This window comes from Manis javanica, chromosome 7 (assembly GCF_040802235.1).
Source record: "Manis javanica isolate MJ-LG chromosome 7, MJ_LKY, whole genome shotgun sequence".
Taxonomy (NCBI): domain Eukaryota; kingdom Metazoa; phylum Chordata; class Mammalia; order Pholidota; family Manidae; genus Manis; species Manis javanica.
The window spans coordinates 18,669,783-18,697,489 of record NC_133162.1 but is presented as its reverse complement, the minus strand read 5'-3'; the positions used below and the strand labels follow the sequence as shown (position 1 = coordinate 18,697,489).

General features: G+C 35.2%; 1 protein-coding gene across 1 annotated transcript in view; it reads left to right on the top strand.

The window, feature by feature from the left end:
- The first annotated feature begins 1,678 nt into the window (after window positions 1-1,678).
- SMC3 (structural maintenance of chromosomes 3) overlaps window positions 1,679-27,707 on the top strand; it is a 36,783-nt gene continuing 10,754 nt past the window's right edge. The window contains exons 1-18 of the mRNA XM_037001352.2: window positions 1,679-1,844; window positions 2,821-2,896; window positions 7,522-7,560; window positions 9,024-9,091; window positions 10,386-10,457; window positions 10,832-10,911; window positions 11,153-11,231; window positions 17,414-17,531; window positions 18,541-18,716; window positions 19,227-19,307; window positions 19,522-19,686; window positions 19,992-20,113; window positions 21,086-21,299; window positions 23,734-23,837; window positions 24,021-24,120; window positions 24,526-24,686; window positions 25,043-25,184; window positions 26,847-26,997. Coding sequence (XP_036857247.1) covers window positions 1,830-1,844; window positions 2,821-2,896; window positions 7,522-7,560; window positions 9,024-9,091; window positions 10,386-10,457; window positions 10,832-10,911; window positions 11,153-11,231; window positions 17,414-17,531; window positions 18,541-18,716; window positions 19,227-19,307; window positions 19,522-19,686; window positions 19,992-20,113; window positions 21,086-21,299; window positions 23,734-23,837; window positions 24,021-24,120; window positions 24,526-24,686; window positions 25,043-25,184; window positions 26,847-26,997 — 1,963 coding nt within the window. The 5' untranslated portion in view covers window positions 1,679-1,829. The remainder of the gene's footprint in view (window positions 1,845-2,820; window positions 2,897-7,521; window positions 7,561-9,023; window positions 9,092-10,385; window positions 10,458-10,831; window positions 10,912-11,152; window positions 11,232-17,413; window positions 17,532-18,540; window positions 18,717-19,226; window positions 19,308-19,521; window positions 19,687-19,991; window positions 20,114-21,085; window positions 21,300-23,733; window positions 23,838-24,020; window positions 24,121-24,525; window positions 24,687-25,042; window positions 25,185-26,846; window positions 26,998-27,707) is intronic.

Here is a 27,707-nt window from a genome sequence, read left to right as displayed (position 1 = left end):
TCTGCTCCTTGGTGTTGATTTCATTTGAGAAGGGCCTTTGCCCCCAGATAGTACATGGCTTTGATGAACTATTCCCCCCTGCTAAGGGAGATCCATGTGTTCCACTGTTAAATGCTTCCCAGCAGAGAATGAAGTTACTATGGGGATAGAAGGTGGGAGAGATGGGGTCAGAGCAGAACTTTTAAGTACCAACAGCTGGTATAAATGAGCCAGACCCTGTGGTAAGTACTTTACTTTCCTGCATTTTTCATTCCTAAGTATTTATTGAGTACTTCCTAGGAATGAGTTACTAAAGAAACGGCAGGACAAACAGTCCCTACTCTCTTGGATTTATATTATAGTAGAAAGAGACAGACAATAAATACATAAATATAAACAAAAGACAACTGTGTCCAATTCTCAAAAATCACCTTTTCGTATTTTAGGGTTTTTTTATCTTTAGTTTTTCTGCCTGTATAAATTATATAAACTAATTGAACAAGATTCATTATGGAAAAATCTAAGAAAGTGAAACTGTGAAGACCATCATAAATGTTTTGATGACCATGTTTTATCTATATACCTATGTAATTTAATTTAGGTATATAAGATAATCTTGTATACTTAATTCTAAATATGAAGTGGTCTTACTACCCTCATTTTATAGTCTAGGAAATAGAAGCTTCAAACTTTAAATATTAATATGCCTATAATCCCACAGTTAGAAATTGAGTGTTAGAGATGCAAATCCCAGAAAAATGCTTTAAGATTTTTTTCTTTTAATCAAATGGATAGGATTTGATCTGGGCTTGATAAAGGACACTGTCAGCACTAAGGGATGGTGACAACGATGAAATTGGGAGGCTATTAAAAATAGTTCAATACGGCTGGACTGCCCTAGGCAGTTGAGGACCGACAGACGTGAGAGGCTGTTGACAATCAGGTGTAGGTGCCAAGAGATCCAATTCTAACCAAATGCTTTCCCCCTAAGACTGAGAAAGATCAGATGCCCAGGTCTGCCACGATCTTTAAGGATGCTAAAAAAACCAAAAAACAAAACTATTGTTCTTATTAACTCTCTTTTGTTAAATTGTCCAAGCCTGCCTACATTAATAGAAAAATAGGGCAGTAGCAGCCCCTGGGGTATTAATTATCACACTATTAAAACAATTTTTCGAGCGTCAAGTCCCTTCGCGGCTGTCCTGATAGGGGGGCAGTGAGGTGCCAGTGGGGGCCATTCTAAGTTTATAAATGTTACAGAGCGAGAGAAAATAGAACAGCGGGGATTCCGCACACCGAACTCCGGCTGCCTCCAGCGTTCCGCGGGTGTAGAGGCAAGCAGCGCGCGCTCGCGGGTCCGCATATTTAAACAACCCGAGACCACGTGACCACTTGCCCTCAGCGCTACTGGGCCTCCGACTGTCGTACTCGGCTTTGGCGCCGAACCTTTCCCCCCTGTGGACGCAACCATTGGCTTCGCGCTCGGAGAATAGACGGACCAATCTCACGATCAAGGCCTTTCCGAAGGAAGCTTCCGACTAAGTTTCAAGAAAGTTCAGCTACAAATTGAAGACTCAAATGAAATATACTTAAGGATAACGCAGAAGACTCCTTTTGCCGAAAAGCAAGAGCAGACCTGACCTGGACCTCCCCTACACTCTCTGGGGGCCGCGAGGGTGGTTCCGTCCGAGGCTCTGACTCCGCCTCCACGGGTGCCGCCATTTTGTTTGGCTGGAGGGGAGCCGGGCGCTCTGGGGGAGGGGTCTCGCAGGCGCCTCACCTGGCCTCGCCGCAGAGCTGGTTCTTCTGGAGCTGGGGGAGGCCGTTTCCCCCGCAAGGGGCGCGGAGCCATGTACATAAAGCAGGTAAGGCCTATGCGTCCTTCCCGCCTCTCGCGGGCCAGAGAAGACCGCTCCCTGAGGCAGGGGTTTCACTGCGTGACCCGCGGCCTCTCACCGCCGCGCTCGGGGGGACCCGGGGCTGGAGGGGCTGGCGGGTGCGGGAGACCCCGTCCCGTGAGCACGGAGTCCGCGGAGAATTGCGGCGCGCCTCTGCAGCCCGGGCTCCCCGCAGGGCGCTGGCCTGAGGGAGGCTGCAGCCTGGAGAGGTGCAGAGGGCCGAGGCGGGCCTTTGGGAGGGAGGGACCCGGGGGTCCGGGGCCCCTGGTGACACAACGGGGGTGGCAGCGCCGGGCAGCCGCGTTGTCCTGCGGCCATGGCCCCGCGCGGGCTTTTGCTTGGGCTGTGTGGAGGGGAGGTGTCCCCGGCCTGGGGGCGCAGGCTGGTGTGTCTGCTTAACCAGGGTCCCTCTGCTGCAGTTCCCGGAGAAGCAAAGGGACCTTCCTTCTTGCAGAATGTGTAGCGCCTCCTCATTCACTTTACTTCTGTCAAAATGGTCTTAGCGCGCAAGAGTCCATCACAAAGAAGAGCCCATTCAGACTCTTTCGGAAATTTCTCTCTTGGATATGTTGGACTCCTACTCCTTTATTGGAACGTGGACCCTCTTTGGCTGGCCTGTGTGTCAGGAAAGCTGGGGCCCTCCTGCCACTTAATACACTTTTACTGTAACACTGGGATGGTTAGTGTTCCAATGAAACTTAGGAGGTGGACTTGAGAGTCCTGAACAGGTTCCTAAAAATCAGCACTGGCAATGGTTACTGGTAAACGGACTGTCCTTGGATTTTTAACCCACACTTGCCAAAATGACTTTTTCAAAATGAAATGGAAAGTTTTCTATGTTGCATTAAATGAGAAATCATAAAGGGAAGAAGTGCAAAAGAAAAATGTTAGTTTAGAAGTTACTTCTTTTTGTGTGTGTTCTGAGAGAAATCTCTTTTATTAGGTTATTATCCAGGGTTTTCGAAGTTACAGAGATCAAACAATTGTAGATCCCTTCAGTTCAAAACACAATGTTATTGGTAAGTGTTAATGATTTACAAGGTGAGATTTATTTTTCGGTGGCCTCTTAAATTCGTTCTATACGTAGGCTTAATGGAGACAATTGTCTTTGAATATTTCATGAATATATTTTTATCTTTTTCTGTATGAAGTAATTTCTGTGTCTTGGCACTGATGAGTTGTTTATTTAATATGTTTAAAATACTTGGATAAGATAATCATAACTTATTTTTATTTGGTGAGCCTTGTGTGAAAGTTTTAGTGACTTTAAAGTGGATAACAGTTTTAACATTTGAGCTATTCTGTTCATGATATGTCACTTAATCAAAATGTCGACTATTGCCTTATTTCAAAGGTGACCTTTCTTTTCTTTTTTCCCCAAATTAGATTGTTGTCAGTTTTTCTCTTTTCTTTCTTGTTTCAACATAACGACAGACCACACTAGTGGGGAGAGTTTTAAATTTGGGAAAGTAACAGGACAGGGTCCAAGTCCTAGTTCTGGCCTGTATTCTTTTTCAAGCTTTACTCCCCAAGGGGCTTCAGTTTTCTTCAGTGTTTTTGTTAAGTGAGGACAATGACCCTTGTCTCACTGGGAAGATTAAATGAAAAAGTGTATGTGTGAGGATAAAGGGCTAGTGGCGGTTGCCGTACCATATGTAATTAGTCTATAGAATCTTCAGATGGTAATGACAGTTTTGCTGATACAGCGAGCAAGTGTTCTCTGATGTTCTAAATTTTTTAAGGATAGAGAAAGGAGTGCTTTTGGACACCAGAAGTACTGAATGCTATTAACACAGCTACAGGGCTGCTTGCTATCCATTGTCCTCACAGGGTATATTGGTATTAGTGTGCTAGGTCTGCCATAACAAAATACAGATTGGTTGGCTTAAACAAGAGAAATTTATTTTCTCCTTGTTCTGGAGGCTAAGGTCCATGATCTGGGTGCCAGCATGGTTAGTTCTGGAGGCCACCATCTCTATCACAATACGTCTTCTTTGTTTGGTCTCTTTCCCTCCCCTTCTTCCTCTGTCCATCTTCCTCTTCTGTGAGAGCACTAATCCTATGATGAAGGACCCAGCCTCATGACCTCATCCTAATTACCTCCCAAAGGCCACCATCTCCAACCACATACCATTACGTTGGGGGTTAAGGCTTCACCATATGAAGGCTTCAAAACAAATTAAATCCATGGTGTGGGGTGAACTGAGATTCATTATAGGAATCAGTGAAGGGCAAATACGAAATGCTGATGTTCCCAGGGAACCTTGGATAATCATACTTTATTTTGAAATAAATAATAAAATTTTCAAATTGAGGGCAAGGAAAAAACCTGGTCTTGATACATCAATTACAGCTTTGTTGGGAATAAAGAAAACATACATTTTTCCTCATGTACCCATTGAAGAGTCATTAATTGATGTGCATAAGGGTAGCCTGATTGTACTGGGGTTTTAGTTATATTTTGATGACAAGTGTCTTCTGATTTTCATCAACAGAAAATCTTTAGAAATTGAAGAAAATGAATACTAGATTTTAGTTTTTTAAATTACAAGTTATAAGTAGATAACTTAGAAATAAATATGTCAATTGTGTAATTCTGTCAGTAAAAAAGATAACTTAGAAATAAATATGTCAATTGTGTAATTCTGTCAGTAAAAATGACCATTATTACCTAGGATGATTAAATTTTGTCTGTATGATCAAGTATTTGTTTTAGTTATTATCAGACACCTATTTTACTACTTTGGTTACGTTAGGATTGTTAATAGTGTAGTTACAAATGAAATTGTCTAAATGTTCTTTTTTGTTGTTGAGAAACCTAGTATTAACTTATTGGTTAAACATGTTTAAAACCCTAGTAATATAAGAAAGACCAAATGTAGTATAGACAGATTGATCCTAAAAATATTCTGTGAAAGCAAAGTACTTTGATTCTTTAGTGATTTTGCCCCTTTTAAAAAAATTTGAGGGCAAATATCTCTTCTGCGTATGTATGATGTTTGAATGTACCAACACATACCTGTTTAAGATTACCTTTTTTCTATTTTTTTAATAAATGAAACATGTTAATTAAAGAACATTGTGGAAGAGTAGACAAACTAAAAGGAAAAAAAGTAAACTAATCCTTCTACCCAGAGATAGCCATTCTTAATTATTAGAATTATTACATCAGGTTATAATGTAACACTTAATGTAATAAGTATTAAGTGTTATCATCACTAGTTTCCTAGAAAGAGTCCAAGGCCCAGTTAGCTACTAAGGCTTTAATGGGAGGGTGCTGTCCGAGGGTAAGAGTAAGGGGGAGAGCTTTGTAAAGAAGACACAACTTGTTTGTGGTCACATTGAATAACTTCCAGATAGACTTTGTGAACCCATCATGCCTTGGACAGGTCATATGGGAGAAAAATGGAGTTTTTTTCTGCTGGATCCTGTTTCTTACTGGTCAAAGTTTACCACACAGGCCATTAATTCCCCCATGCTTTTGGATGGTGTTATTCTCGGGACAGACCCCCTTGAGGTATTTGGGGAACTATCACCTTTGGCTTTTCACTCTGACCTGAATGCAAATGCGTCACCAGTGTAGGCTGAAACAATCTGAGATGCTAGGATACTGAGCCTCTCCATACAGATGAATCTGGGGGCACATATAAGCTGGGTCTACCTCAGTAGCATTCTAGTCTTGATGTATATCTACATAGGTATGCCTTTTTAAAAATGGGCTTGTAGTGTAATCTTGTAGTTGGTTATTGGCTGTCCTCCTCTAGAATAAATCTTGAATATCTTTCCTTCTTAAATATTCAGTACCTTTTAAATTCTCTCTGGTATTCCACTCTAGGTAGGAGTATTAAAGGGGAATTAAAATTTTTTTCAGTTATTTATTTATGAATGGAGTATTGCTTAAACTATGTAGTTTTTTTCATTATAAATTACCTTTAAAATTTTTATTTAGAGATAATTCAAATTCACAGAAAAATTGCATGAATAAGAGCAGTACAGAGAATACTCTTATCTCCTGTACCCAAATTTTTGGTAACATTTTCCTCACTTTTATCGTTTGTACTCACGCTCGTACGTTTTTTTCATACTTTTTTGAGTAAGTTATGTCCATCATGGTCCTTTATTGTTGACTTCAGTATGTACTCTCTAAGAATAGGAACATTCTCTTACATAATCACAGTACAGTTATCAATTTGAGTGAATTTAACATTAATACAGAAGTCTGTTCATTTTTCAGTTATGTTGATTGATCAAGAAATGTTCTTTATAACATTTTTCCCCTTCCAGAACAGGAATTAATTTAGGATCAGGTATTGGATTTAGTTGTTATGTATCTAGTCTCTTTTAATCTGGATTATTTCCACAACCTTTATCTTTTATAATGTTTTTGAAAAATATACGTAAGTGATATGTCCTCAGGATATTACATCTGGAGGCGCGTGATGTCTGTCAACCTCTAATTGAGGAAGTTACTTTTGATCACCCATTCAAAGTGGTGTCTAATTTTTCCACTGCATAGTTAGTATTATTTTCCTTTGCAACTAGTAAATAATATAGGGATGGGGAGACACTTTTGGACCATGTGAATATTGTGCTCCTTATCAGAATTTCCCCCTAGATTTAGCCTCCATTGATAATTCTTGCCTGAATTCTGATGGTTGCAAAATAATAGTTTTCCACTTCTAGCACTTCTTTCACATTTATGTCTTGATATTCTAATGTAAGCAAGAGTCTTTTCTCAGCTATTTTTTGTTGTTGTTGTTATCCCTATGGACTCATAGGTTATTCCCTCCAGCACGTTTATAATTCATCTAATTATTTTTGGTGCTAATTAAATTGTCCTAGATTTAGCCAGTGGAAACCTCTTTCAGGCTGCCTTCTGTGTCTGTTGTGTGCCCTTTTTTTTTTTAATCACTTCATTAATTTTTGACATAACGTAAATGACCTCTTTAGGATTTGCTTTGTGTTAAAAGTGATAACTTTGGGACTATTACATTCAAGATACTTTGGGCAGGATGAGAAAATTGGGATAGTTACTCATGACTTACCATATGAAAATGTTGCTAAACAAAATAATTCAAATTAATTCACCAAATCTGAAATATTTGATGTCCTTTTATGTATAGAATCTCTTATTTCTGAATAGAGGTGGTTTAAAAAAACCTGCCTTACAGTTGTTTATACTTTTGTGATTTTATGAGACTATGCATAACATATATGGCCTATCATATACAGTTTAACATGAGAAGAGTTTGATAATTAAATAGTGTGTTTTAAAGTTTCTGTAATGTGCGAATCCTTAAATTATTAACAATACAATTAAAGTAAAATTACATGTCCATTGTAATGGTTATAAATTATGAATGCTTGGTAGTATATTTCGTTATTCCTATTAATTTTAAACTTGGGAAAGAACAAAAGAATCAGTAATGAGATTAATTTAAGAAAAATACCTGGTTTACAAAAAATTGCACTCATTTGGTAACTAACACTATTTATTGATTTCTTTCATTCACTGTTCTGTTTTAATTTCAGATGTTAAGATGTTATGATAGAAAATTGGATTTATAAATTTTCAAATATTTTCAGAAAAGTTTTAATTTTATTGGCTTTTACACAAAATAACATACTTTTTGAAATTTTATAGTGGGCAGAAATGGATCTGGAAAAAGTAACTTTTTTTATGGTAGGTATTGTTTTTTGAATTCTAAATATATTAAGATCTAGGTATCTTAAAGTTTATTTTAAAAATTGATTTTCTGAGGTTATGTCTGCATGAAACCCAAGAAATACTTCATACAGGGTTGCAGTTGAGACGGTTTAGAATGTAAGAATCTGAGTCCTACTTTGTGTCTAGTGATTGGTTAACTGTGTGAGACTGGACAAGACACTTCACCTCTCAGGTTACTCTCTTCACTTTAAAAACAGATATTTGACCTGCTTATTTTAGATGGGTTGTTAGAGTCAGGAGATAATATGTGTGAAAGTGTTTTTTAAACTTGAGTACAATATATAAGTGTTGTAAATACATATATAAAAAATGTATGTAAGTACATTAGATAATATTGTTTTGGAAAATGGCTCCTTTTCTGTTTCATCTTTTAAAAAAATGTTTTCTAAACCATTAATTTTATATAAAGGATGCTTTTACATATTTTATGTAAAAAACTTTACAGATTCAGCAAAGACTACTGTCAGTTTGAAGGTAGTAAATAGAGTTCTGAAAATTATCTCTAAAGATGAAATGCACTTAACTATAGTAGTGCCTCCATTGACAAATCCATTGGGGAGAAAAACCATTTTAACAAAATTGGACAATACAAGGAATAGGTTTTAAAATTTTGAGCTTCAGTTCAGTAGTGCTTGAGGAAAAGGGGAAGTTAGTAAGAGCAAGGGTTCTATCCCTTTTGTGCTCAGAAATCTAAAAGGTGCTCTAGGTACCATGGCTGTAATTTGGTGATGGTGAGAAGGTGGGATTGGTATGGAGGTATTTCATAATCTCTAGGAGGATGAGGGCAGTTTGAATCCATCTCTCCTGAAGTGATTGTAAAAGACAATCAATCCCCAGCTCCACCCTCAGCATGTGCTTCTAACTCACACTCACTTTTAGAATGTCATCTCCTGGATGGACTGCAACAGGACAGCTGAGTAGAGTTTCCATTTCCAGGGCAGGGTATTCCAGTTAGGCACTTTGTGACAGTAGGAATGGCTTTTTAGCAGCAGATAGGAGCAGTGCAAGCAATGAAGTAGAAGGTGGGAATTTGAATAGTTCCATTTTTTTTTGACAGTATCTGATTAAGGGTATTATAGGAATATTCTATTCATAAATAATTTGTCATTTAAATTTAGTTGGTAAATGCAAATATAGTGTTAACCAGTCAATGAATACTTTGATCAAGAGGTAGACCTTAGTTTTCCTCGTCTCTTCCTGTTTCTGTGGGGGTTTTTTTTCTTATTTTTCTTATGTCATCATTTCCTAGCTGATTAGTCTGAAGTACAGGCAAATTTTATGCATTCCTTTTGTGTATATGAAACAGGTAATTAACTTTATCTGCATTATTTATTACCTGACAGAAGGTATAGGAAGTTATGAATAAGACATAAATCCTTTTTAAAACTATACTAATAGTTTTGTTTTTGTGTTTCTAGCAATTCAGTTTGTTCTCAGTGATGAATTTAGTCATCTTCGTCCAGAGCAGCGATTGGCTTTGTTGCATGTGAGTGAGATTGCTTTAAGACATTATTGATAATGTCTTAAAATTATCCTTTGAAATTTAGCCTACTATGTTAATGTAGGATAGAGGCCTAATATTTATATAATGATAAGAAAATTATAAGATATGCCTATAAGCGGATGTGTCTTCCATATAAATATAAATTCATTATTAAGGGTATGGTCTGGTTAGGTTCTGGAATCAGGTTTGCTGAGGAGAAAGAAGAGTTTGAGGGTCAGTGATTAGCAACTTTGAGACTCAGAGCTACAAGTTAATTGCAAGCATAGAGAGACAAGCATTGCAAACTAACCAACATTTGAGTTGTTATTTTTTTAGCCATATTTGTAGTTAGATGGTAGCATCACTGAAAGTATTTATAGTAATGAACATTGTTAAAATTTCTCATTAGGTAATTATGAATAATCAACTGAAGTAATTCTAGGATAAAAAAATTATAAAAGCCCATAATAAAATAATATAATTTATCTTTATGGTTTGAATACAGCTTATAATTAATTTTAAGACCAGAAAGTGAGATTCCTCAGTGTGTCTCAGCAGAATCTCTCATATTCATCTTTTTTTCTCTCTTTAAATTTGAAATTTTGGCCCAGTAACTGAGTCCCTATAGAAAAATCTCTTTTTAGGTGTCTCAGATTGGCATTGAAAGAATAATCTCTTTAGATACCATTCTTCATTGTATTGAACCACTCACTATGTAGTAACTGCTTCCAGAATCTGGAAATTATGTGTATTTGGTATATATGTGATTGGGTCATAAATTGGTCTAAATATGACATGAAATTGTGTGTTTTCATAACAGATTTAAAATTACATAGAGTATCTCAAATGTTAAAAAAAACAAAAACAAGAGTTACAGTAATTACAATATGATTCATTAGGGTTCCTTTTTTGCATTAAGTTGAGTCTGTAAGAGAAAAGCCTCAGTGTTCAGGTATTAGCAAATAGGTAGAATTAGATGCTATGGGTAACTGCTAATTTTAAAGTCTTATGGGTCTTGTGCTTTAATAAAGTGGTTTTCAGAACAAGGCCTAAGTATATCTAACTTTGACTTTTCTTGCAGTTCTCATTATTTTATTCAAAATCAAAAGCTATTTGATTGAGAGGTATTGTTATCCTAACCCAGTGTCTTTGCTGTTTTGGCAAGAGGCATATATACTTGTCTGATAAAAATTTTTCTCCATCAAATCAGGCTTGTTACAATGCACTGAACTTTAAAAGTGCTTAAAGAATATGAAAATATCACTTAAATGACAAATTAATTTTTTTCATGTTTAAGGAGGGTACTGGTCCTCGTGTTATTTCTGCTTTTGTGGAGATTATTTTTGACAATTCGGACAACCGGTTGCCAGTGAGTAACTTCTTTTCAGTAATAATGTTGAGAATCTTATTGATGCAGCTAATTTTCATGCTTTAAAACATTTATTTGTAGCTGTACTTAAACTTTTATAGTTTAGTATACATTAAAATAACTATACAGTTTACATACTAATGTTATCTTAAAGTAATAATGAACATTCTGGTAAGCAAATAGGAATGTGCAAGCTGTTGTGAATAAAATGTCTTTATTACAAGAATTGGGTATTCATAGCTTACCCCATTTAGTGAGACAAATGAAATTTCAAAATAATTGTTATGGTTTGGGACTCTGAAATGACCTTATTATCTAAAAAGTTTTCCACTTCTATTATGAAATTAACTTTGGGCTCTTACATTTTTTCTTAGATTGATAAAGAGGAAGTTTCACTTCGAAGAGTTATTGGTGCCAAAAAGGATCAGTATTTTTTAGATAAGAAAATGGTCACGTAAGCATTTGTCTTTACATTTATAATTTACAGAAGAGTAAAGATACTCTTTTACTTCCTATATGAGGTATATTTGCTTCCATGTTAACAAATCAGTATTTAGAGCTAAACATAAGAAATAGAAGATTCCCTGAGGCTTATACAACAGACTGTTTAATGACTATTCTGAGGAGTTAGTCTATTTGTTTTGCTTCGTATTGGTTACTTACCTAAAAAATTTTTTTTCAATGTTTATTAACAGGAAAAATGATGTGATGAATCTCCTTGAAAGTGCTGGTTTTTCTCGAAGCAATCCTTACTATATTGTTAAACAAGGAAAGGTAAAAAAAAATCGTATTCCCTTTTTTTGTAGAATTTTTTTCTCTGAGTATATTCACTTGAATGATGAATTTGCTTTGTTGATTCTAATGGTCAAGTTGAAGTGAAAGTGAGCCTTACTGTTTTTTGTTCTCATTTATTTACACTGAAGTTAGTATTACCTTTTATGTGGCTGTGAAATACAAATATAGATTCATTGCCTAATGGCATAGAAGTATTTCAACAGAGTTGTTTAAGTGGTCCCTTTTTTCCTAATGACCTGTATCACTTACTAAGGTGCATAGTATTGGAAGACATTTTTGGTTTATGAAAGCCATGATGATCACATTTAAGAATATTACAGAAATTCTATAAAAATCACATTTGAAAAACTTACTTTTTAGAATTAGTACTGTTAGACTAGAGAGCCCAGATGTAAACCCAACCATACATGGTCAATTAATATACGATAAAGGAGCTGTGGACACATAATGGGGAAATGACAGCCTCTTCAACATCTGGTGTTGGCAAAACTGGACAGCTACATGCAAGAGAATGAAACTGAATTATTGTTTAACCCCATACACCAAAGTAAACTTGAAATGGATCAAAGAGCTGAATGTAAGTCATAAAGCCATAAAACTCTTAGAAGACAACATAGGCAAAAATCTCCTGAATATAAACATGAGCAACTTCTTCCTGAACGCATCTCCTTGAGCAAGGGAAACAAAAGCAACAATGAACACCTGGGACTACATCAAACTAAAAAGCTTCTGTACGACAAAGGACACCATCAACAGAACAAAAAGGCATCCTACAGTATGGGAGGATATATTTGTAAATGACATATCCAACAAGGGGTTAAAATCCAAAATATATAAAGAACTCACATCTCACCACCTACAAAGCAAATAACCTGATTAAATGGGCAGAGGATATGAAGAGACAATTCTCCAAAGAAGAAATTCAAATGGCCAACAGACACATGAAAAGATGTGGAAATGCAAATTAAAACCAGAATGAGATATCACCTCATACCAGTTAGGATGGCCACCATCCAAAAGACAAACAACAACAAATGTTGGTGAGGATGCGGAGAAAGGGAACCCTCCTACACTGCTGGTGGGAATGTAAGCTAGTTCAACCATTGTGGAAAGCAGTATGGAGGTTCCTCAAAAAACTAAAAATAGAAAAACCATTTGACCCAGGAATTCCACTACTAGGATTTTCCCTAAAGAATACAAGTTCTCAGATTCAAAAAGACATATGCACCCCTATGTTTATTGCAGCACTAATTACAATAGCCAAGATATGGAAGCAATCTAAGTGTCCATCAGTAGGTGAATGGATAAAGCAGAGGTGGTACATACACATGATCGAATACTATTCAGCCATAAGAAAGAAAGAAATCCTACCATTTGCAACAACATGGATGGACCTGGAGGATATTATCCGCAGTGAAATAAGTCAGGCGGAGAAAGACAAGTGCCAAATGATTTCCCTCATGTGGAGTGTAACAACAAAGCAAAACTGAAGGAACAAAACAGCAGCAGACTTAACAGACTCCAAGAAGGGACTAGCGTTACCAAAGGGGAGGAGTGTGGGAGGGCAGGTGGGGAGGGAGGGAGAAGGGGATTGAGGGGTATTATGTTTAGTACACATGGTGTGGGAGGTCACGGGGACCACAGGGTAGCACAGAGAAGGCAAATAGTGGATCTGTGGCATCTTACTACACTGATAGACAGTGACTACAGTGGATTATGGATGGGAACTTGATAATGCAGGTGAATGTAGTAACCACTTTGTTTTTCATGTGTAACATTCATAAAAGCATGTATCAGTAATACCTTAATTAAAAAAATTAGTACTGTTAGTATATCACAGAATTGAAATGCTAAAAAGGTTATTACATTATCAGGAATCTACCATAATGCTACATATTATTTTTCCTAGAGATTATATTCTGTATAGTTTTTAGTAGCTATGTGCTTTAGTTGTACTGTTTACATATACACATTAAACTATAAGATAATATCTTTTTTCCTAGTGTGCTGCAGTAGTTTTCTGTGGTGTTCTTTTGGATTAGGGGAAAATTCTTTAAAAGTGTCCACTTATTTCATATTGGAGGCTTTTTTAGATAATGTGTTGGAAAGTTAGCATTCAAAAGAAATAATTAGGAAGTATATGGCATTGCACTTTCGGGAAATGTGCTACTAGAGAACAGATTTTTGAAAAGACTGTCTTTATAAGAAATTTCTTTAAAAGAAGGCTGATTTGAAAGAGCAATTACCTGAGTCTTCTCTGCACACATACAACATAGGTCCCTTTACATCATTTCAGTGTCTGCACGTGTGTCATTTCATATAAGCCATCCATGACTACCTCATCTAAAAGAGCATTGCCTTCACTCCCACCCTATATACTTTAGATCCTTATTCTGTTTTATGTTATAGTATTTACACTGTAGTGTATGCTTATTTCCTTTTTCCACTAGAATGTAAGTTCCATGATCACACCTCTTCTGTCTTGTTCACTGCTTTTTTCCCAGTGTCAAGCAGAGTGGCATATATGTTACAGGCAGTCATTAAATATTTTCTAAGTGAGTAAATTGAAAGAATGTTTTTAATTAGGATACCCAGTGATAAGGGTCTGAAAGGTGATTTCCTTGATATACATACTTTTGATAGACCGTATTTTCTTAGCTCAGAGCTCGTCTCATTTTGTTAAAGTAACTGTCACTTCAATTTAATGTAATGATAACATTTTTTTACCTTTAATGGTAAATTTTATTTTTATGAATATGCTAAACTCTTGCTTATTGTATAAAGTTGCATGGTGCTTAGGTTGTATGACTTTGTCGTGTGTTTTCTTGCCATTTATTTTTAAATGAGATTTTAAAGATGTTTCTGCTTATTTATTTAATATGACCCCTGTGGAACAACTATTTTTATTTTTAAGGCATACTATTTCTGTTATACTTTTAATAGTCTCCTTATAGCTTCTAAAAAATGTGTAGTGAGTGGTATTTCCCCTTGTAAAAATACCTTTTTATTTTAGAAAGGAACTCATCTTTTATACCATATCGTACTAGCTAAGAAAAATGATGGTGGGCTATTCATCCTTTATTTATAATTTAGAGAGTTATATTCACTAATAAGACTTATGAATGTATCAAATCTATCTGAATTTTTGTTTGGTGAATTTCATGTAGATAACAGAGATGCAGGTATGTGGGTATTAATGTGCTACACAAATTACTCATACTCCGTAAAATTTAGCATGTGAAAATATATAAAGAGCTCACACACCTCAACAAACAAAAAACATAATCCAATTAAAAAATGGGCAGAGGAACTGAACAGACAGTTCTCCAAAGAAGAAATTCAGATGGCCAACAGACACATGAAAAGATGCTCCACATCGCTAATCATCAGAGAAATGCAAATTAAAACCACAATGAGTTATCACCTCACACCAGTAAGGATGGCTGCCATCCAAAAGACAACAACAAATGTTGGCGAGGCTGTGGAGAAAGGGGAACCCTCCTACACTGCTGGTGGGAATGTAAATTAGTTCAACCATTCTGGAAAGCAGTATGGAGGTTCCTCTAAATGCTCAAAATAGACTTACCACTTGACCCAGGAATTCCACTCCTAGGAATTTACCCTAAGAACGCAGCACTCAAGTTTGAAAAAGACAGATACACCCCTATGTTTATCGCAGCACTATTTACAATAGCCAAGAATTGGAAGCAACCTAAGTGTCCATCAGTAGATGAATGGATAAAGAAGACGTGGTACATATACACAATGGAATATTACTCAGCCATAAGAAGAAAACAAATCCTACCATTTGCAACAACATGGATGGAGCTAGAGGGTATTATACTCAGTGAAATAAGCCAAGCGGAGAAAGAAAAATACCAAATGATTTCACTCATCTGTGGAATATAAGAACAAAGGAAAAACTGAAGGAACAAAACAGCAGCAGAATCACAGAACCCAAGAATGGACTAACAGGTACCAAAGGGAAAGGGACTGGGGAGGATGGGTGGGTAGGGAGGGATAAGGGGGGTGGGGAGAAGAAAGGGGGTATTATGATTAGCATGCATAGCAGGGGGGGTGAGAGAAAGAGGAGGGCTGTACAACACAGAGAAGACAAGTAGTGATTCTACAACATTTTGCTATGCTGATGGGCAGTGACTGTAAAGGGCTTTGTGGGGGGGACCTGGTATAGGGGAGAGCCTAGTAAACATATTCTTCATGTAATTGTAGATTAATGATAAAAGAAAAGGGGGATTACTCCCTGATAGGATAAAACTAACTGTAAGTCACCGATTAAAGCATGCTTTAAATATCCTTAATTTTGATCATTTAAAGGGTGTCAGATGATTAGCTATGGAAGTACATTTTTCTGATAATATTCCTTTCTCTTAAAAAACAAAAAACAGTTACTGTGTGGTGATCTCCAATAAGTTCTTCACAATGATATAAAGGGCATATCAAAGTGTGGGCAAAGGGTTTGTTTGTGTTTATACAGAGGATCAAAGCCTAATTTGGCTACCGAGAAAACGAATTAAGATACGATAGGAAGAAGAACTTCCAACATCAACATTCTCTGGAAGAGTCATTCCAGAAGATGAACATCAAAAAACTTCAACAAAGATCCAGGTGCTGCTGCAGTTGCAGCTGCATTCATCCCACCAGTTCCTGGACTTGCCATGGGAATGAAGAAGGAGATATCTAAGCTGGCCTGTGCATACTGTAAAACAACAAATTTGACTGGATCTATACTGTCAGAACTCAGCCAAGAATTAGGAGAAGTGCAAGTTGCAGCGCTCCAAAATCTTGTGACTACAGACTATCTACTGTTAAAAGAACATATGGGATGTGAACAGTTCCCAGGAATGTGTTGTTTTAATTTGTCTGATTTTTCTCAAATTATTCAAATTCAGTTAGACAATATCCATCATATCATTGATAAGTTTTCACAAATGCCTAGGGTGCCTAACTGGTTTTCTTGGTTTCACTGGATATGGCTGGTAATTGTAGGTCTGCTTTGGTTATGTAGCTGTATTCCTATTATATTAATGTGTGTGCGCAATTTAATTAGTAGTTTAAAACCAATACATGCTTATGTTACTCTACAAGAAGATATGTCAGAGAAATAATCAATCTTCCCATGTTTTCTTCCGTCTGCTACTTCTATAGCTTTTCTTCTTCCTTCCTAATCACAACCCTTAAGTAGAATTCGTGCCTCATAACGAAATTACCGAGTATCATAATTCTTCCAAGTGGTAAAGATACCTCAAGACAAATGCTGGGCATAAAAGCCACAGGGCATAAATCTGCAAAGAAGTAAAAAGCTAACCTTTTCAAACAATATTGCTTCTCTCTAACTTACCAACTTTACATTTCCCTGTATGACCCCGGAAGATGACTGGTTAGCCAGAGACAGGTAAGATTCCTCAAGGGAGGAACAACCTAAGACAGGCACAGTCACAGGGGGGCCATCAGGTGAGAAATTGGGGATCAACAGAAGTGAGGCTTAGAACCTCACCCTCCCTGTTTTGAGAGAAATCTTCTGCATCCGTGGATGTTTTGTTGCCCTTGTCTAGCTTGGAATAATACTTAGTCTATAGGCACACACCTGATCATCTACATTTGCCCTCTTACAGCACTAAACTATGTTTTCTACCTTTATCTTGCATCTACCTACCACTTCAGCATTTTATTAAAAATAAAAATAATAATAAGGGAGAAATGTGGGATTCACATATAAATCAAGTATAACAATTAAAAGAATATTCATATTTGACCTGATGGTTTATAGTTCATGATGCGTGATCAAAACCAAAAGTTTCTGTGATGACTGCCCTTGCATTGTTCACCATGTACGAACTTATTCACTATGTAAGAATTTGTTCGCCATGTAAGAACTTGTTCATAATGCTTCAGAAGATTGGAGACTGTTGAGAATTAGGCTTGGGGTTGATTAATGATTGTGCATTGAGTCCCCTATACAGAATTTTATTGTTCTTAACAACCATTTGATCAATAAATATGAGGTGCCCTCTCAAAAAATAAATAAATAAATAATAAATAATAAGTAAATAATAAATAAAATTTAGCATGTGAATACTCTGTCAAGGTAGAGATCTTAAAGAGCAGTTGGTAGCTGTGTAATAATTTTTTTTTTAATTTAGATCAATCAGATGGCAACGGCACCAGATTCTCAGAGACTGAAGCTATTAAGAGAAGTAGCTGGTACTAGAGTATATGATGAACGAAAAGAAGAAAGCATCTCTTTAATGAAAGAAACAGGTAAAATAAATGTGATTCTGCCATATTTCTTTATGTTGTGAATTACTTTTTCATTACGTTTAGATAGTTGAAAGGAGTTACATCTGTCTGTTCTCAGGAGTATATTTTATGGGAATGTGCTTATGTATGAATAGAGAGACGATTAGTTTGTAGCACTTTAAGGTTTGAGATTTCCACTGATTTCTCTCCTTGAATAAAAAACTAATTATTATGCAATAATAGTACCTTACTGACCAAAGTAGTGGGTCAGCTACTTTGTGCCTCTAACATCCATCCTTATCACTGTTAGTGGAGATAACAAATTTGGAAGATTCCTTTAAAAAAAAATGTTGAAGTATCTATTGGCATTAGGTTTTTGTTTTGTTTTGTTTTTTTTTTGGCATTAGGTTTTAAGTTGAAGAACAAATAAAACTTTGAACTTAGAATCTTCATTGGTACTTTTATTATGCAAACTCTACTTTGCTTTTCAAGTGCTATGCCCTGTCATGGCTTAGAGACAGGCAGTCCTGGGTTTAGAATCTAATACTAATAACTAACTGACATTGTGGCTTTAGATTTGATCTCTGGTCCAAAGCTTCTGCATCTATATAATCTTTTTCATAGCTTGTGGTGAGAAGAGGAACAAAGTATCACCATGATTGGAATAAAATAACTATTCAATATATGGCGGTTACAGGTGATACTGTTATTATAAAAGTTGAGAATCAGTGACACCATTGATGGTAGTAGTGTTTTTCTTTTTTTAACATCAAGAGAAGGCACACTTGCCTTTAAAGGAAACTGAAACTGAGGCCCTTACCACATGTAATATAAGACTCAGTGACACTGTATATTCTCTTAATGCTTTTTATAATAAAGCATCTTGCCATTTTAGTGTCTTAGATTTAGTACCATGTAATACCAATTAATGCTGTAGTTCTTAAGACCAAGTTTAACTAATGGTGTATTTGAGAAGTGGTAGTATATAAAAATGTTATTCAACTCCTTCAACACTCCCATTTTTTTCAAGAGGGCAAACGGGAAAAAATCAATGAGTTGTTAAAATACATTGAAGAGAGATTACATACCTTAGAGGAAGAAAAGGAAGAACTAGCTCAGTATCAGAAGTGGGATAAAATGAGACGAGCCCTGGAATATACCATTTACAATCAGGAACTTAACGAGACTCGCGCTAAACTTGATGAGGTAAAATATTTACCATTGCTACTTCAATTCAGATTAATTTTATTTTTATGAATATATTAAACTCATTTCTGCTTTCCAGTGATTTTTAAGTAAAAACTTAAAATTGTTTAAACCTCATTAGTTAGCAAATTTATTCTTAGTTTCTTCCAAGGAATTGCATAGATCCATGTTGTCTTGCTAGTTGTTATCTGAAATATAATCAGGTGGTGGTGTCAAGCAGACAAGGATGAGAGGAAGCGCTACCTTTAAACTTTATGAGTTTTTTTCTTGGACTTTTTAAAAATGTTATCTTGTAATTAGTGTTGCTGACATTTTTGTACAAAACTTTGTTCAAGGTAATGCTTAAAACTAAAAGTGTTTTCCGTGTAAAGAAAACCACCAAAATTTTTTTTCTGTGAAATGTTTTAAAGTGAATACTTTTTATTTTAGCAGATAATAGAAAACTTTATGTTATGAAATGTTAAACAGATACAAAATGAGTTAGAAATCATAGCTTGTTTTTTTTCCCAGCTTTCTGCTAAACGAGAGACTAGTGGTGAAAAATCCAGACAATTAAGAGATGCCCAGCAGGATGCGAGGGACAAAATGGAGGTAAGGTAAATGAGGCTTTTGATCCCTGTAAACCCTTTTGTACCAGAATTATGGAATGGTAATTTCAAGTGGGTGTTCCTGGGATTGAGTATTGGAAAGACAGAGTAGTACTGAGAGTATAAATGAAAAAAAGGAAGGGACAAAACTAATGGTGTCATAATTCTGTCATACTGCTAATTGCCTGACCCATTTCTGTTCCATACTTTTTGAATAGGACATAGAACGCCAAGTCAGGGAACTGAAAACAAAAATTTCAGCTATGAAAGAAGAAAAGGAGCAGCTCAGTGCTGAAAGACAAGAACAAATTAAGCAGAGGACTAAGTTGGAGCTTAAAGCCAAGGATTTACAAGATGAATTGGCAGGCAATAGTGAACAAAGGGTAAGTTAAAGTGCTGAAAGTGAAAGACATAAATGTTCAGTTGAGTAGAAACTACAGAAGACAGTTCTCTTTGTGGCAAGGGTGCATGCTTGAAATTTTGTGAAAGATCTGGTACATTATAATCATTGCACTCAAATAGCAACTCAGTACTATCTCTTTGTTTCTTATATTTAAAGGTTAGTTTTATGTTGTAGGATTAGTTCTTAGGAATTTTTTTCATGAGGAAACATTTTATGCTAGACTTACAAATTAAGCAAAATTTTATAAGTAGATTGAATTTTTACTTAACTTGCTTTTATTTCCAGAAACGCTTATTAAAAGAGAGGCAGAAGCTGCTCGAAAAAATAGAAGAAAAGCAGAAAGAACTGGCAGAAACGGAACCTAAATTCAACAGTGTAAAAGAAAAAGAAGAGCGAGGAATTGCTAGGTCTGGGATTTTTCTTTTACCAACACTAACTTTCTACATAGTTAAGAAGGCAAAGTAATTAAGGGCAGAAGTTAAATGCCTGTTTCACAGTTATGGACTATGTTAGACAATTACTGTGGGCCAAATATTATTGTATTCATATTTGCCCACATTTTTTCACCTCAAAAGACCTGGGATACACATTATCCCCATTTTAAATTCAACAAACTTGATGCTCTGGGAGGTTAAATAAACTTGCCTAAGATAACAGCTAGATATTGTTGGGCTTTTAAAAACAAGTATGTTTTAAATGACATTTTATTGGGTGTTTCATTCTGCCACTTTCTGTTTTCACTCTGCTGTTTTAACATCTAGACGTAGTATCTGTCTGCAGACTGGACTTGTTAATGTTTGCTTATTTCCCAACTTAATGTGCTGTCATGTTATGCCACATAATGTAGTGAATTGCCTGTTTATATCTTTTACCTTTTTCTTCTGATTTTTTTTTTATCTTACTGTTTTGTAGGGTTTTATGTAATTTGGGAATTAATGTTTGTTCTGCATGTTATGAATGTTTCCTTTCTGACATTTTTTGCCTTTTAACCTTTATAGTGTTTTTTTTTGGTAATGAGTTGAAAGTGTTGCATAGTTAAATACAGAGGGGAGCAGTTTTGAAAATTCCTGAGATAGGGTATTAGAAGTATCTCTAGATTTACTGACTAACCCAGACCTGGAGTAAGGACAGTGCCTGAAATCCTTAGCGTATGAGTAATTTTCCTGACTTTAACTGTGATTTCAAAGTTACATTTTAATGCCACATAGACCTAGACCAGGAGCTCTATTACATGCTAGTTGCTTTTTATATTTAATTATTTTTTTTAATGGTATTAAAAAAATTGGCCATTGCCTCTCTGTACTCTAGAAGTACTGATTATAAATAAACTTTGTTCCTATTCTTTTTTTCAATCCATTCTCTTTTTCTGTCTTGTGTAGATTGGCCCAAGCTACCCAGGAAAGAACAGATCTTTATGCAAAGCAGGGTCGTGGAAGCCAGTTTACATCAAAAGAAGAAAGAGATAAGTGGATTAAAAAGGAACTCAAGTCGTTAGACCAGGCTATTAATGACAAGAAAAGACAGATTGCTGCTATACATAAGGACTTAGAGGACACTGAGGCAAATAAAGAGAAAAATCTGGAGCAGTATAATGTAAGTTTTATAGCTGCTTTGTGAAAATATTTCAGAAGAGATAAACATGTATGGTTTTAGCTATTTAAGTTTTATTTTTCAAGTTTACATGCAATCTTATGTGGAAGATCGGTACTTAGTAGAAAAAACCAGTATTATTTAATATATATGTGGTAGTTCTCCTTTTTAAGGAAGATTTTTTTCCATATCAGGGATGTCTGAGAATATTGAGTATTTTTAAAATACATTTTTATGAATTGGTACCTGAACTGACCTTCATTTTAACATGATAAACAAATCTGAAATATAACTATAATAACTTACTTTATAAAGTTTTCCCATTTTTATATTCTAGAATAATTTTCTGTCAATTTAATGACTTACTGCAGAATATGTTTTTTGTTCATTAAAGCAATGGTGATTTTTATAACATTTTTTAATAAATATTATTTACTATGTATGTTTGGCTAGCATTTCCTTAAAAATTGAAGTAGAAGATAAAATTGTCACTTCCACAGTAAGAAAGTTCTCACAGTATTTAAAATAAGAGAAAGGGAAAATGCTTTTTTAAATGATATTTGTGTCTATACATAGGTGAGTAGAGGGTGATGAAAGTAATGAAAGGAGTGTGCAGACAGTGTGAGGGGGGTGTATATGTACATACGTAGAAGGAACCCTCTTACCCCATGAAATCTGCACCTGTTGGTTATTGGTTGATCAAAAAAAGCCACTAAAAGCATAAAATGTTTGAGTGTATGTGTATATATATATATCATATATAATATTTATATGCATTATTTGCACACATAGAAACATACATGTATCTTTGTGTATCTTAAAGATTTTAGTTTAGATAAGTGTATGCTCATGTACCAGTCTTTTTTTAAGACTTAATTTTTTCAGAGCAGTTTTGGGTTCACAGCAAAATTGAGAGGAGGGTACAGAGATTTTACCATATACCTCCTCACCCCACACTTGCATAGCCTCCCCATCATCAGCATCCCTCACCAAAGCGTGTACAGTCTTGACTCAAAATCTGTCTTTTGAAGATGAAGTAGTGATTGGAGTTTCTAGGGGACTTTATTGCTGAGCCATGCATGCATACAATTCTCCTTAAATTTGGATGAGAACAGAATTCAGGATTCAATCTAGGATCATTTATTGCTTTAAGTTTTCAGGTTTCTTCATCTCTTAATCTGGACCGGTTTTTTGTTTTTCCTTGACTTTTTGTGACTTAACATTTTGAATTACTGTATTTTGTTACAGTACATATATGTATTATAACACAATTATTTCCGCTAGTCTTTTAGAGTTGATTTGCCCACTTAACTTAGATTTTAGTGACCCACCTTTGAAGGTATCCAAAATTGAATCAAGTTTTTAAAGAAAGAACTCTTTCCTTTGTACTCATATTCTCCATTTATTTAGTATTTAATGTAGTCATGCCATCAAAACATAATATGTAAGACAACTGACTGTAACCATAAATAACTCAGTTGCTAGTAAAAGTGACCAGGAGTAATGGTCAGTAGGCTTTGGCCAAGATATTTTGCGGAGGGAAAGGAAAAAAACAGGTTGATTGAGGTAGTCAGTTATTTGGGAATTGGCCAGTGTAGTTTCAGCTTTGATACCTACATGTCCTTTCTTGAAATAAAATTCTTGAGTTCGTGGAAACATCAAACTCAGCAGATGGTCTTTTTGAAAGAGCCTAATGATAAACCAAGATTTTCCAGTGACAGATTTTATTCATTCTTTCTCAAACTTAAAGTTCATTATTTTCCAGTATTTCAGCTACCCCTTAAGGTACAGAAATGACCATTTGTGAAGGTGAAGTTTGTCCTTCATAAAAGATAGAGATGATTTTTATTAAAGTGCTGATTGCATTATATAACAGCCTTTTGCTTCTCACTATAATCCTAAATCTCTTGTGTTAGAGTGTATTTGTGGGGATGGAGAGAACAGTGTGGAAAGTGCACACTGCAGTGTTTTAAGAATTTATGAATGTATTTTTCTAAAATTCTAGAGTATATATTATAGAAGTGCTAAAGTTTAGATGATTAATGAACAAAAATTTCATTTTAGTATTTTTTAGAGTAATTCATTTTATGGTTTATGTTTTCTGATGTTGTGCTCTTTTGATTAAAGATGGTTTTTAAAAATGGAAATTGGATTCTTTAACAGCTTCTTTGAGATATAATTGACATACAGTAAATTGCATATGTTTACAGTGTATCATTTGATAAGTTTTGACACGTATACACCTGTGAAATCACCACAGTTAAGATAATGAGCTTGCTCATCAGCCCAAAATGTTACCCATACCCTTTGGTAATTCCTCCCTATCTTCCTTATTTGATTCCCTGTCCCCCATCCCTTGGCAACAACTGATCTTTTTGTCTCTGGATTAGTTTGCATGAAATTAGATTTTAAATTTGAATTATTTTTATTTCCATAGAAACTGGATCAGGATCTTAATGAAGTCAAAGCTCGAGTAGAAGAACTGGACAGAAAATATTATGAAGTAAAAAATAAGAAAGATGAATTACAAAGTGAAAGAAAGTTAGTATAGACTAAAATATGCCTTAATTTCTTTGAATAATGCTAGTTACTGGCTGTTGAAAGGTGTTTTAAGTTATAAGTTAACTATTCAAGTTTGGTTTTGGTATTTTACTCTGAATTGTATACTGTAAGTGCACCTTCTTAAGGCTTAAAATTAAATACAGTCTCATTGTTATTGCCTAGTTACTTGTGGAGAGAGGAGAATGCAGAACAGCAAGCGCTTGCTGCTAAGAGAGAAGATCTTGAAAAGAAACAGCAACTTCTTAGAGCTGCCACAGGAAAGGTGGGCATGTTCATTTCATTACCTTAGTTTACATTGAGTCAGTTATTACACAAACTTTATCAGTTTTCAAGCTGTAGGTCATTGGTTCCAGGTGCTAAATAAGAGGAGAGTATAAATCACTATCCTATAAATATGAAACAATGGATATTGTTTAAGCCGCCTTACTACCGTCCATGGTGTTAATAATAGTACTTTTGATTTTTAGATGAAGAACCCATTTTTAATATTAGTGTCATAGAACAGAGTCCATAATTTAAGGTGTTGTATGAAATTGGCACATTTCAAGGGGATGACTGGTGGGAGGTTTAGTTGAATCTCTGGTATATTTTTTAGAGTAATGGTTTCCTTTAGCAGTAAGAGTGCCATTGGCAATATCGTAATATTTTTCTCCTAATAATTCAACAGGCCATTCTAAATGGAATAGACAGCATAAACAAAGTGCTGGACCACTTTCGTCGAAAAGGAATAAACCAGCATGTTCAAAATGGCTATCATGGCATTGTGATGAATAATTTTGAGTGTGAGCCTGCTTTCTACACGTGTGTGGAAGTTACTGCTGGAAACAGGTGAGATTTTTTTTTTTCCTTGTTATTTTGAGTTTTTAAAGGAAAGGGAAAATAAGAATAACCTAAGAAGCAGCTATTTGTAGTTTTAGTACAGCATGTCTCCCATTATCTCCTTTTATTCTAGTTATTTATTTGACTTTCTAATTAAAGATGTAAATGGTCAGTATTTGTTCCTAGTTGTAGAAGCTAGCACTTTACCCTTTTTGGGCTTTCTCTCCCTTGCCTCATTGGAATTTTCTGTCGCTCCACTGCATACAAATTGTGTTGCACAGAAAAAAAGTGAATTGTTTGCATAAATGTTTATAGCACAGTGAAGTCTAGCAATAAAAATGTTTTCTTGTTCTGTTCACATGTAGGTTATTTTATCATATTGTTGATTCAGATGAAGTCAGCACGAAGATTTTGATGGAGTTTAATAAAATGAATCTTCCTGGAGAGGTCACTTTTCTACCTCTTAACAAGTTAGATGTCAGGGATACTGCCTATCCTGAAACCAATGTGAGTCGGTCTATGTTAAGGTCTATATTTCTTTCAGTGAGGTACATTTTCTCATGTTTAGTACATGCTTGTGTACAGACACACTACATTGGGACTCACATGCCTTTCTTCCCACAGAACATAGTTAGTACTGGGTAGGGATGGGAAGGGAGACAGAGGTGATAGCCAAGACACAAAACAAATCTTTGCAGATATGCAATGTTCAAGTACATAAGTACAGGATACTTTGAGAGTGTATCTGGGGACAAGGTTAGGTACTTGGAGAATTCCCTGAGGAGCTGTCATTTGAAGTGAATATTTTGTTGCCTGAATATACATTTTAAGTGACTTATAAATTAAATAAAAATGCAAGGTGATGGGCTCTGAAAGCATAATGTTGCTTTTGTTATTAACTGGTATACTTTTAAATGGATTTAAAATATTCCTCAAGACACCATTCTTAAAAAAAATGTAATTGTTTTTTGAGGTATTTTGCATCAGAATGTTGATGGTGTAGCAACTATTCAAACTACACTCTCTAAGGTTAAAGTGAAACCCTATAACAATGAACTATATACAGCGAGAATCTTAAAAACCAAAGGGTCCATCCAGCCTTTTCTTCTTTTACATCTACAAATTATTTTTGAGTTCTGGGGAGGAAAAATTGATGTACAGAAATGAAGTATGTGAATGAATCAAGACACAAAAGAAGTGTGTGTATTGTTTTTCCCTTTACACTGCATAAAGAAAAGTCAACTTAGTTGTAGCTAGAAAGAAGTGCAAGAAAGTGAAGTAGCAAAAGTTATAATAGTGCTCACATCCAGCAGGTATTGACTGGAGGTAACCACTTTGGTTAGGAAAGGGCACATTTATGGTTTCTGGGGGTTAGCACCCTTACAGCTTCTATATATGTCTATATATATGTCAGTATAGTGGTGGCTGTATTGGTGTTCTCTCTATTTAAACTTTAACATATTTACTGTGTTTTTCTGCATGTAGGATATAGTTCCTAATTTAAAAGTTCTAAAAATCCTGTTCTCACAGTTTAGGGCAGAAAAAAAAAAGGAAAAGGAAATTTTATCTGAAAAATAATTTTCTGAGCATCTTAATCTTCCTTAGAGATATGTGTGTGTGTATATGTATATATATATATACACACACACACATATATATATATATATACACACATATATATATACACACTACATACATAAAATAAAAATGAAAACAGTTTGAGGGAATAATATTCATTTATTTAATCTTTCAATGTGACATATGCTATCCTAAATGTTTCACATATATTAATTTATTTAGTCTAAACTTTATCAGGAAGGTATTGTTACTACAATTTTGTAGATGAAGTAACTGTTGTATAGAGAAGTTAAGCAACTTGTCCAGAGCACACATCTTGATGAGTGGCAGGACTAGGATTTGAACTGGAGCAGTCTGGCTCCAGAGCCACTAAGCTCTTTATCATTGTGCACTGTTTATTGAAAACCTGAATGAGTACATGAGCACAATTTATAGGATACTTCAGTAAAATGATGTTTTTAACTTCAGTATGACAACCAGTAATTTTGAAATATAAAGGTATTTGTGTTTGTATTTCATAGATGTGATTCTATTAACATGTTTCAACTATGTTGTATCCTTTTTGTTTGCTGACAATATTTTCATTTTTAGGATGCTATTCCTATGATAAGTAAATTGAGGTACAATCCCAGATTTGACAAAGCTTTCAAACATGTGTTTGGAAAAACACTTATTTGTCGTAGCATGGAAGTTTCAACCCAGCTGGCCCGTGCTTTCACTATGGATTGCATTACCCTGGAAGGTTTGTAATAGTAGCTCTTAGCTTTGAATGAATAAATTCCATTTAGTTTGACGAGTACAGTCCTTGAATAACAGGTTTGAACTGCGCAGGTCCATGTAAACATAGATTTTTTTTTTCAATAAATATATTGGAAAGTGTTTTGGAGACATATAATAATTTGAAAAAACATTTTCTCTAGCTTTATTGTAAGAGCACAGTATATAATACATATACAAAATGTGTTAGTCAACTGTTTATGTTATCAGTAAGGCTGATACCTTCAGCATTCAACTACTAAATACCAATCAGCATTAGGTAATTAGTAGTTAAGTTTTGGGGGAATGAAAATTAGATGCAAATTTTCGATTGTGCAAGGTGTTTTTAAACATAAAAGTTTAAATTTCTGCATTGTTCAGGGGTCAGCTGTATTTGAAAATTTATATGCAATTATTTCTCAGTTTTGGTTTGTTCAAGTCAGAGTCCAAACAGGGTCCACACTTTATATTTAGTTGATGTATCTGTAAGTATAATCATTTGGTCCTTAGTAGGGGTTCTTAACCTTTGTTTGCACCTTGGACTCCTTTGGTTATTTATTGAAGACTATAAAGCCTTTTTCAAATGTTTTTAAATGCACAAAACAAAATACTTTGGGTCACAAAAGAAATCAGTTACTGTTACGGTGATCACAGTATTTTATAAAATATGAATAGTAAATTTTTCTTTAAGGTATT